Source organism: Balaenoptera acutorostrata, chromosome 10 (genome assembly GCF_949987535.1).
Source record: "Balaenoptera acutorostrata chromosome 10, mBalAcu1.1, whole genome shotgun sequence".
Lineage (NCBI taxonomy): Eukaryota > Metazoa > Chordata > Mammalia > Artiodactyla > Balaenopteridae > Balaenoptera > Balaenoptera acutorostrata.
The window spans coordinates 37,039,820-37,049,856 of record NC_080073.1 but is presented as its reverse complement, the minus strand read 5'-3'; the positions used below and the strand labels follow the sequence as shown (position 1 = coordinate 37,049,856).

The window sequence follows — 10,037 nt, the reverse complement described above, 5'->3', positions numbered from 1 at the left end:
CCCCACTGATAGAATTGGGTTTGCCCCACTCTGGGTCCCTGGTCCATTTCTGTCCTGATGACAGGTTGTAGCTCAGGTGTCCTTTGGAAAGCTTTCTCTGACTTCTCCCCCTCCCCCTTGCCAGCTGGATCAAGCACCATCCACCAGGACTTCCACCATCACTGCAGGGGAGCTCACTTCCATAAGTACTGTACTCCTGTGCCCAGTGCTTGGGGCCTGACACACATGGTGGGGTCAGTAAATTAGCTCCCAGGCTACCCTGAAACTGAGTCATTTGAGGGAGGGGCTGTTGGGCACAGCTCCCTGCCCCAGGAACCTTCTTCCTTGGGTGGAGGGAACTCCCAGTGGGGCAAGGCTGGCCTCCTGGAGGAAGTAAGGCCTAGTGAGCATATGCTGGGCTTCGGTGTGGAGGCGAAGGTAGGGACTCCTCCTGCAGCCCTCCCTGGGCCCTGGGCTGTGGGGCCTCAGGGGCTTTGAGTTGTCAAGCCTGCCTTCCTGGAGGAGGGAAGGGGAAGAGAAATCCCCTCTGGGGGTTCTGAGTCAGCTGCACTGTCATAATGGAAACAGCACAGCCCTGGGTGTCAGGACACTTCCCCTCTGTGGGCCTCAGAGTCCCCCTCGTTATGAGATGGAAATAACAGTCCTGCATAGGGAGTTGGGCTTCAGTGACAGAGGGTGACAAAGCACTCTGTTAACATGCTGCTGACCCCACTGACCCAGTGGTGGTAGGTAACCAGGAGTTAAGAGGCTGCAACATCTTGCCTCCAACCCAGATGAAAGTCTTTCACTTCCCTTAGGCGCAAGTCTGAACTCTGACCAGTTGGAGTCTTTTGGGGACCATGGATTCCTTTTGTCCATCAGTCACTTGCACTCTAGTGAGGCCCCTGCTGTCTGTCTAGAGAGGACATCTTGATTGGAGGGACAGCTGTTTAGGAGACCTGGCCTTGAGGGTGGGAGCTGCTTCTCAGGATAAGGAAGGCCAGGGTGACCACCAAGCCCCATCTGGGAGTGGAGGGTGCCAGGCCGAGTTGGGTGAGGCATGGAGGTCTCCTGAGGGAACACTGTGCTCTGAGACTCTTACTCAATGTGTCAGTCTGACACCTCCAAGGACATCTTGTTCCCATCTTGCCCTTGCGTAAGGTCCGGGCCCAGCAAGAAGAGGCCTGAGGCTCTGCCATGGACACTGATCCAGCCCGGAGGCCCACGTGTGCCCTCATCGACCCCTACAGCCTCCCTGGGTGGGGAGGAGGGACTTTTCCCTCGCAAAGACTCGTGCCCCTTACGTGTGGGTGAACGTCAGCCTGCTCAGGTTCCTGTGTGAGCCGGGCCGGCGTCTTTGTCTACCTAGGCCTCAGTGTTCTTGCCTGTAAAGTGGGGTTGATAACAGCGTTGGCTGATTAGGAGGCTTGAGGAGCCGGATGGCACCCAGGCCGCCCACAGAGTCCGGGATGGAGGGAGGTTGGGGTTTGGGGGCGTCACCGCCCAGCCGGCCCCGCCCCGCCCCGGCCCGCTTCCTCCTCCCGGGTCGGGCGGGCGGTGCCGTCGGCCCAGCCTCCTGCCCGGCGCCCCGCGGGCAGCCCCCGGCCGCTGCGCCATGTCCGCCGACTGGTTCCGGCGCCGCTTCCTGCCGGGGGGTCCGCTCCCCGCGCCGCGGCCACCCCGGCCGCGCGCCAGCCCCGTGCCCTACCGGCGGCCCCGCTTCCTGCGCGGCTCGGGCTCCAGCCCCGGCACCGCCGACGCCTCGTGCCGCCCGAACGCCCGGCCAGTGCGCAGCCCGGTGCGGGGCCGCGCGCTGCCCTGGAACGCAGGCTATGCCGAGTGAGTGCCCGGCCCCGAGCGGCCCCCCTGCCCTCGACACTCCCCGCTCCCTGCGACTCTCAATCCTGAGGCCCCGACCCCTACCCTGTGATCCTGCCTGGGGTCCCGTGCTGACCGAGAAAACAGGCCAAGCTGAGTGAGGGATCCCGCCTCCCCAACCTTATGGATAACTCTCTCTTGTCGGCACTTCCGCACTCTTGACAACCTCCCCTATTCCGCCTCAGGTCGGGAAGGACCTGCCCCCCTGGGGCTTTCAAAAGAGGTAGGGACACTGGGTAGAATTCCAGCGTTCTGGGCTTTGGAGACTCCCCCCATCCCTCACACACATACACACACACATCTCACCCTGGGTTATGGCCTGTGCAGCATTGGACAGGGATTCTGGCTGAGATGGGACAGGGGATAGGCAAGGAAGCCCCACACCTCCGCAGGCTGACTTGCCCTTACCTCCCGGCCCAGGTCAGCAGGTAAGCTCCAGATGGGCTGGGCCCTGAGTTTTGCTTTAGCTGTGAGGTTATTGAACAGTTAGCAAATTTCCAGCATTTGTTTGTCCAGGTGTGTGTCAGGGACAGCATGGGGGCTGTTACTCCAGAGGGAGGGCTCCTCTTTGTGTTCCAAATCTGTTCTTTGTGCCCATGGGAGCATAGCTGTGTCCCTAAAGGGTCACTGATCACTTCCTGGCCTCAGGATCATCAATGCAGAGAAATCTGAATTCAATGAGGATCAGGCGGCCTGTGGGAAGCTGTGCATCCGGAGATTTGAGTTTGGGGTTGAAGAGGACCAGGAATGGCTGACCTTGTGCCCAGAGGAGGTGAGTGCAACTGGGCCTGAGCCCCTTTTACAGGCTGGGGCCAAGATTGGGGCCAGGACTGTAGACTGAGGTTCTTGCCCTAGTGCCCTACATTCAGCCAGGGGACAACTGGGGAGGCCAGGCAGAGCCTGACGCCAAGCCCTTCCTGTGCAGTTCCTGACAGGTCATTACTGGGCACTGTTTGATGGTCACGGTGGTCCAGCTGCAGCTATCCTGGCTGCCAACACCCTGCACTCCTGCCTACGCCGGCAGCTGGAGGCCGTGGTAGAGGGCATGGTGGCCACTCAGCCCCCCATGCACCTCAGCGGCCACTGCATCCGCCCTAGTGACCCCCAGTTTGTGGAGGAAAAGGGCATTAGGGCAGAAGACTTGGTTGTCGGGGCTCTGGAGAGTGCCTTCCAGGAGTGTGTGAGTGTGACCTTTGGCTGGGAAAGGAGGGAAGGTTTTACCCTCAGGGATCTGAGGGACTCTGGGTTGTGGGGTGTCTCTGCACATGATGGTGATCACCCTGGATCTTTGGATTGGGAGGACAAGATTGGGTTGGTTGGTTTGTTACTAAACAGTTATCATAACCCCACCCATTTGTCCAGCGCCTACTATATGCTAGGTGCTTTTACCTGTATCATCTTCTTGCACACCCTGTTGGTCCTTGGTTTCCCTTCCTCACTGTTTTGAATAGGACTTCCCTACCTCCAAAGGGATATGTCTAGATCTCCTGACCATAGGAATCCTGGAGTCATAGCTAGACTTTGCGCTGGGACTGCCATGCTTGCTGGTGGGGAAGTAAACTGTAGGGTGAGAGTTGGGGACAGTGGTATGCTGGCAGTACAAGCAGCAGCTAAAGTAGCCTTGGTTTGCTCCAGGATGAGGTGATCGGGCGAGAGCTGGAGGCCTCAGGACAGGTGGGTGGCTGCACAGCCCTGGTGGCTGTGACCCTGCAAGGAAAGCTGTATGTGGCCAATGCTGGGGATAGCAGGTGAGTGAGCCTGGAGGGTGGGCAGGGTGGGGTGGGCAGACAGGCAGCAGAGGCAGTGGGGACAGTGAAAGGGGGCTGGAAGTCGAGAGACAGAATTGGGGAAGATTGGCTGAATTGTGCACTTGGCATGTGTCGAGTGTGAAGGCAGACAGCAGATGCCAGGGAGGGCAAGGACCTCAGGGGCCAGGCCAGATGGCTGAGGCTTTACCCTGCAGGCCTTAAGCAGTCATGGGGGCCTCTGAGCAAGGGATTGGCATGGGCAGAACTGGCCCCTGGTGGTTGGAGAATGGGCCGGCAGGAGGGAGGCTATGGGTAAGGATGGAGGCTGCCCCCCAGACTTCTCCTTCTCCTCTAAAACCTCATCCAGGGCCATCTTGGTGCGGAGGGATGAGGTACGGCCCCTGAGCTCTGAGTTCACCCCGGAGACTGAGAGGCAGCGGATCCAGCAGCTGGTAGGTGCCCTTGGCAGAGGGAGGCTGTGGAGCCCCAACTCCTGGGCCACCAGAGGGAGCCTGATCTGAGCATGGCCTCCCTATTCCAGGCCTTTCTCTACCCTGAGCTTCTGGCTGGTGAGTTCACCAGACTGGAGTTCCCTCGGCGACTGAAGGGGGATGACTTGGGGCAGAAGGTTTTGTTCAGGGATCACCACATGAGCGGCTGGTGAGCGAGGTGGGGTTGGGGGACACAGTGGGGAGAGCCCTGGTGTCCAGGCTCAGCTGTGTGGCCTGGAGCAGTCCCCTTCTACCTGGGCAGGGTGGGCCCTGTGTTGGGGGTGGTGAGGTGGTAAGTAGGGCCTGGGTTGATGCTGGGTTTGCTCCTGGTAGGAGCTACAAGTGCGTGGAGCAGTCGGATCTCAAGTACCCACTGATTCATGGACAGGGTAGGCAGGTCAGTGAATGGCGCCTCCAAGAATCTCTCTTAAATTGCCCCCTGTAGAGGTGGGAGCTCCTTTGTCCCTTGTGGGGAGCTTTGGCTGGGGTCCTAGGGACTGCTCCGAGGTCAGAGGATGTTTCTCCCTCAGCCCAGGCGCCCAGGGCCACAGTCCACCTCTGTGTGCTTTACTTGTACATTTGCTGGGGCTGTTTGCTGTCACCTCACACCTCCCTTGTCTCCAGGCTCGGTTACTGGGAACACTGGCCGTCTCCCGGGGCCTAGGAGACCATCAGCTCAAAGTCCTGGACACAAATATTCAGCTCAAGCCCTTCTTGCTCTCTGTCCCACAGGTGAGGGGGCAATAGCCTACACCAGCTTCTATCTGCCCAGAAAGGCAGACTATGCAAGGTTGGCAGGAGCTGGGAAGGGAGCCAGTGAGGAAACCTTAGGCTTAACTTGCAGGTGACTGTGCTGGATATGGACCAGCTGGAGCCGCAGGAAGAGGATATAGTTGTCATGGCGACTGATGGGCTCTGGGATGTCCTGTCCAATGAGCAGGTGGCACGGCTGGTGCGGAGCTTCCTCCCTGGCAACCGAGAGGACCCACACAGGTACTATAGCTGCTGGGGATCTGCCTGGGCCTGAGTTGGTGCCAGCAGAAACACCAAGAAGTAGTTATGGTTGAGAAGACAACACTGCAGATGAGTCCGGCTAAGAACAGTTGGCCAGGACTAGAGCTACCTCAAGCTTCCTGGGGGTGACTGTGGGTCCCAAAAATTTCTGGGTCCAGACACCCATGGTCCAACCTGTGGCCTTCCCAGGCTTGTGGCTTGCTTGGCCCCACAGTCAGACTGCATTGCTTGGGTTCTCAGTGTCCAGCACTGTGCAAGTTCTCCCTGAGGGCTGGCCTTGCCTCTTTGCTCTGGCCCCGAAGTACATCTGCAGGATGGTCCCCACAGGTTCTCGGAGCTGGCCCAAATGCTGATACACAGCACACAGGGGAAGGACGACAGTCCCACACAGGAAGGGCAGGTGTCCTACGACGACGTCTCTGTGTTCGTGATTCCCTTGCACAACCAAGGCCAAGGGCGCAGTAGCCACTGAGGATTCAAACATCGCATCCCAGAACCACTTACGGGCCAGGTGCAGTGTGAGCGTCCACCATGGTCAACAGCAGGTCTGCCTGCCCCACCCCCAGACCCAGCCCTGACCCCAACCCATTTCAAGGGGAGCATTTCTACAAGGCAGTCAGAACTGGAAGAACACAGGGAGTCCAGCTCCCCAGGTCCCCCTTTGGCAGGCAGGGAAAGAGTGCTAATGTCAATAATGTCTGGCAGAGTCACTTTACAACTTAGAATCCGTGTAAGCCTCCTCAGATAGGATCCTTAACAGCCCACTATATTATTCCCAGATGGGGACAGCTGGACTAAGGGCATTGGCCAAGGATGCCAGGAAGGGCAGACAGCCTGTGTTTGGATCCAGGTCTCTAATGCATGAATGTCAGATTATCTACTCAACAACCCCCAAAGCCCATGCAGAGTGCCTTATGGGAAGCCTCATATCTGCTAAACAGCCATCTTGAAGCAGCCCTTGGAGAGAGACCAGTTCAGGTCCTACCCTGCTCCCCTCCGTGCTGGAGGAGAGGCACAGGCCCAGGGGCTGAAGTTGGGGGAGAACTAAGGGGCAAGAAGGAGCCCCCGAGTTGGCTTAGTGAATGCCCAGATTATTGCTGCTGCCTCTAGCCCAGTCTCCTGATTGCTCCTCTCTGGCTCCAGCCCTGCCCTAGGCTGATGCCTCAACAACGCCGTTTTGTTGTTTCCCATCACCTTCCTATTAAATGTTTGTATGCAGAAGAACCCTTGCGAATCGTGAATTGCTGTATAGCTTGATATTACAGTATACCTTTTGCTTTTTCTTGTTCCCTTCTAAAAAAATCACTCTTAGCCTTAGCTCCACCTTACAAGTTTGCCTATAGTCAGCATTGTGTTTTCTCTGTGGCCTCCCCAGTTCGCAGCTTGGGGTGAGCCCCAGTGAGAGAACTGCTGCCCAGGGAACAGAAAGGGGGTCTCCACCACCATCTGTGGGCTCTGGGCTTGAGGTATCAGAAGGGAGGCCTTGTTTTTTATGGCAAATTATAGTGATTTTAGTATAAAGTTTATAGTAAATTTATAATAAAGCTAGATTTACCAACTGGAGACAACAAGTCAGCTGGGGCTCCAGAGCTTGCTGTTTGATGAGTAGCTTAGTTCTTCATGTTCCTCACAAGACTGTTTTTATCATGCAGCACTTGCCAAGGCTCAAATGCTCAGTAAGTGTTTGTTGAATTATTTGTTGAATTTCATGACCTCAGCCTTTCCTAACTCTTCCCTGATCTACTCCAACTTTAGTCTACAATTGAGATTAATTCTTACCAGGCAACTCACAGCCCTAAACTGCAGCCAGAAAGGACAAGGGCCAGTAGGCCACAAAACTGATGGTTAAACTTGTTTAACACAATGGGCAGGCTCTCAGACCTCCTTTCCTGCCCATTAACTCATTTTAGACTCTACTTCCTGCATGTTCTCTAGGGAAGAGATAGGAAAAACTACGAAACTACTCATTTTTTACCTAGTCATATTCCATAGCCCAGCACTTCTGGGCCTACATCTGTCTGCAGTTGGGTCCTGAGAAAATGTGGTTGGCCCCAGAAGCTCTGGGCAGCCTCTCCAGGACTCTAATTAGGCAGCTGGCACGAACAAGAGTGTGCCCTACCAGCCTGCAGTTTTACTACCTCTTTCCTCAGCAGTCCCCACCCCCACCACTCACCTTCTTTCCCCCCGCCCAGCAAAGCGTAGGCAGTATCCTGTGCCTGCCAACCAATCACCCACGTCAACTACTGAGCCTGCTTGCCCCAAGTCTGCTTTGCTTTGCTTCTGACCCGGCCCACTGCCTGGTCTTGCTCCTCACACCACTAGGCTGAAGCCCAGGGAGTGGGCAACAGTGGGTCTCTCAACTGCGAACAAGCCAAACTGACAGGAGTGACCGCTGCAGGGGCAGCCACTGACTTACATGTTCATGTCTCTCAGCAGAGCCGAACGCTGCCCTCCCACCAGGCCGTGAGCGGGGACTCTTCCTGCTTGAGCAGTCATGTTGAGAGCCTATGCAGGGCCTACCACTCACAAGCCGGGACGCTGCCTCTGCTGCCCTCCAGAGTCCTTGGCCAACCTCTAATGACCATGCACAAAGTGGCAGGCCCAAGGTGTTGCAGCTGAGGATGCTGAGCTACTAGTGAGTTACCAACTCACCAGCCAGGCAATGGGTTTACAAGCAAGTGGCCAGGCCTTCTGCCAGAACTGGTGCAGGAGCCTCAGAGACACCCCACTATCCTTGCCCCCCACAAACCAGGGCCTAGGAGGATGAACCTTATTCCAGCTAGAGGCTGCCAATCTGATCAAGGGTTGAGGTAACAGTGGGGGATGAAAGGCAGCCTGAGGTACATGCCAGATGCAGTCTTTGAGGATCTCAAGGTTGGCTCAGGCTGGCCTTTTCCTGGTCACTCATTTCTGGCCCTATGGCTGCTTATTAGAACCTGGAGTTGAGGATACCCAGGCTGCTATGCATTGAGAGCTGGATCTAGGGGTTCCTTCCACCAGCGCACAGGCCTTAGTCACCAGGTGGCAGTCTCAGGGAGCCCAACAACCCTTCCACACAGCATTACAGTGAGTCCCAGTGTGAGCCAGGAGGACTAACAGGAGACAACCCACCCCCTCCCTCCAACTCTAGGAACCAGGCAAACAATGCTATGAAAACTCAATGGAAGAGGCTGCAGCCATAAAATTCTGTTTAAGACAGATAACATGGAAAAAACATTTATATGTTAAGTACAAAAAGGACATAAAATTGTATATACAGTAGAATAACAACTATGTAAACACACCAAAAATCTATGCACAGAAATGTCTAGAGAACACTAAACACCAAAAGATTAGCAGTGGTAACCTTTGGGTGGCAAACTGATTCTTTTTAAAATTCCCAGATTTTTCTTAATAAGCATTATGACTGCAACGGTTTTCTTAAAAAAAAAAAAATACCCCACTGGCTGGTGGTTGAGCAGTGCAATGTCACTGTCACATATAAATCAGAGGCTTTGGCCCTGACTCCTGAGAGCGTGGTGCACCCCCCACCCCCAGGAGAGCTTAAGCACCTCTGGCTCCTACTGAGGGTGTCCTTGCAGCCCTGGTGCTCCTCAGCCTCTCTGACCCACAGACTCTTTTCTCCCTTAATTCTGCCTTTTCCCACTACCACATCATATTCGGTCACTTCCAGCTGCATCTTTCCCTCTCCTTCCCAACTCAGGAGCCAGCTCTGCAGCCACAGGTCCCCATAAATAGAAGCAGTGCAGTGCATATTTTCAAAGGACATGGTGCCTCAGCTTTGGACACACAGGAACTCAATACAAATCATTTTCCTGCTGATAGACAAGTCATGCGTGGTGGCTCCTCTGGGTACAGATATGTTAATTATGCAGGCTTTCTTATTAACCTATAGTTCCAAGTACTTTCTCTGAACAGTTATTCCTACCATGAATTTTCTACCCTGGAAAGCCAGGGGTGGGCAGTAACAGCTCAGATCACTTGGTTTCTAAAAGTCCCTCCACTCTGAGAATGCAGAGCTATACGGTGTGTGGTACCTCAGAAGCTGCAGATTCCAGCCTATGTCTGGGAGAGACGTATGCCCCTTGCTTTTAAGGTTAAGGAACAAGCCAAAAAGTAGTTGCTAAAAAAGCAAAACAAAACAGTAATTGCTAGCAATTCACAGCCTATTCCTGCTGCTGAACAGAGGCAGTAATGGCTTGCTTTCCCCACTAGCAGCTAGGTACTCTTGGGCAAGTCAAACATAACCTTGTTGAGCCTGTTTCTGGATCTGCAGGGAATGTGTTACTTGCTTAGATGTTTGGGAACTTAGTGAAATAATATGCCACTTGTCCTGCTCTAAGAAGGCCATGCAGGGGAAAAGGCAATGAGCTACCTGCAGCTCACCTCAACCCCGATGAGGAATCCTCCCTCTCCCAGGAGAAGGCAAGGAAAAGACGTTAAGAAAGCAGGCATACCAGGTAAACAGGAGTGACCTATAATTGGCAAAGAAGCCTCAGACAAGCTGAAAATGCTCTGGTTCCAGCATCCTGTCCCCAAATGCTGGGAGCCAGACACAAAAGGCATGCAAAAGTGACTGTCACACACATACAGGCGCAGACAGAGCATCACTGGGCAAAAAGGGGGCTAATACTGCAGAGAAGGCCCCAAAGTGCGGCTTGAGGAACAAAAGGGAGTCATTCCAAGACCCTCACTTAGCTGCCATGGGGACAGCAAACACTCAAAAGCTTTGCTTTTGTTCAGTCTCCCAAAGGGAAAAAGGTAATAGGGAAGACTAACACATGTGGCAAACACTATTAGCAAGAATGCAGTCTTTCTCCTGGGGCAGAGGACTCTATCTCCTTCAGATACTTTTAAAATACATATATATATATATATATATATATATATATATATATATATATATATATATATATATATATACACA

The 10,037-nt window shown here is 54.5% G+C and overlaps 1 protein-coding gene across 2 annotated transcripts; it reads left to right on the top strand.

The window, feature by feature from the left end:
- Positions 1 to 1,504: 1,504 nt before the first annotated feature.
- PPM1M (protein phosphatase, Mg2+/Mn2+ dependent 1M) lies at positions 1,505 to 6,404 on the top strand. 2 transcript variants are annotated; one of them, XM_057554636.1, is made up of 10 exons: positions 1,505 to 1,818; positions 2,506 to 2,629; positions 2,783 to 3,037; positions 3,493 to 3,605; positions 3,973 to 4,057; positions 4,147 to 4,265; positions 4,430 to 4,493; positions 4,721 to 4,828; positions 4,941 to 5,089; positions 5,438 to 6,400. In XM_057554636.1, exons 1-10 carry the CDS (start codon positions 1,595 to 1,597, stop codon positions 5,580 to 5,582), a joined length of 1,386 nt encoding a protein of 461 aa, XP_057410619.1. In that variant the 5' UTR covers positions 1,505 to 1,594; the 3' UTR covers positions 5,583 to 6,400. The 2 variants fall into 2 exon arrangements, with proteins under 2 accessions (XP_057410619.1, XP_057410621.1); XM_057554638.1 differs by lacking the exons at positions 4,147 to 4,265; positions 4,430 to 4,493 and having other exon boundaries at positions 5,438 to 6,404.
- Positions 6,405 to 10,037: the final 3,633 nt, after the last annotated feature.